The sequence below is a fragment of the Phaethon lepturus genome, unplaced genomic scaffold (assembly GCF_000687285.1).
Source record: "Phaethon lepturus isolate BGI_N335 unplaced genomic scaffold, ASM68728v1 scaffold38256, whole genome shotgun sequence".
NCBI lineage: Eukaryota > Metazoa > Chordata > Aves > Phaethontiformes > Phaethontidae > Phaethon > Phaethon lepturus.
In genome coordinates, this window is record NW_010547570.1 from 24,784 (window position 1) to 25,260 (window position 477).

The 477-nt window shown below is 49.1% G+C and overlaps 1 protein-coding gene across 1 annotated transcript in view; it reads left to right on the top strand.

The window, feature by feature from the left end:
• Nucleotides 1-366: 366 nt before the first annotated feature.
• MYO1C (myosin IC) overlaps nt 367-477 on the top strand; it is a 31,168-nt gene continuing 31,057 nt past the window's right edge. The window contains exon 1 of the mRNA XM_010289688.1: nt 367-384. Within this exon, the coding sequence (XP_010287990.1) occupies nt 367-384 (18 nt within the window). The remainder of the gene's footprint in view (nt 385-477) is intronic.

Sequence of the window (477 nt, forward strand, 5' to 3'; positions counted from 1 at the left end):
CTGTGATTGCTTTTCTTTCCGTTTTTCCCTGTCGTTGGGCAGCGGGGACTCCGCAGCAGGCAGGGGACTGCTGCCTTCTCTTGGACTGCCTGTCTTCATCCGTGCTTGTCGGGCTCTCCTCTTTGCGAGGGGAGGAGAGTTCCTCTCCCTCTCCTTGTAAAACGCCCTCTCCAGGATGCTCCAGTAGGAGCTGGTGGGAGGGAGGGAGTTCTGACTGCACCGAAAATGTCATAAAAAAAAAAAAAAAAAAAAAAAAGAAGAAAAAAGGCAACTGACAGCAGCGAGAACTTGTCCTCAGATTCCAGCTTTTTGCAGCAGCGTAAACTAAGTCTCGGCGAGTGCTGTGGGAACTGACAGGAGGCAGAAATGAAGTTCAGGGGCGCGGTAAGATTTATTTAACTGTTTTGGTGTTCTTGCAGCTTTCGGATGTGTATCTAGTCTGAGAAGAAGGGAGATAAAAGTTCAAGGTTTCAGCAG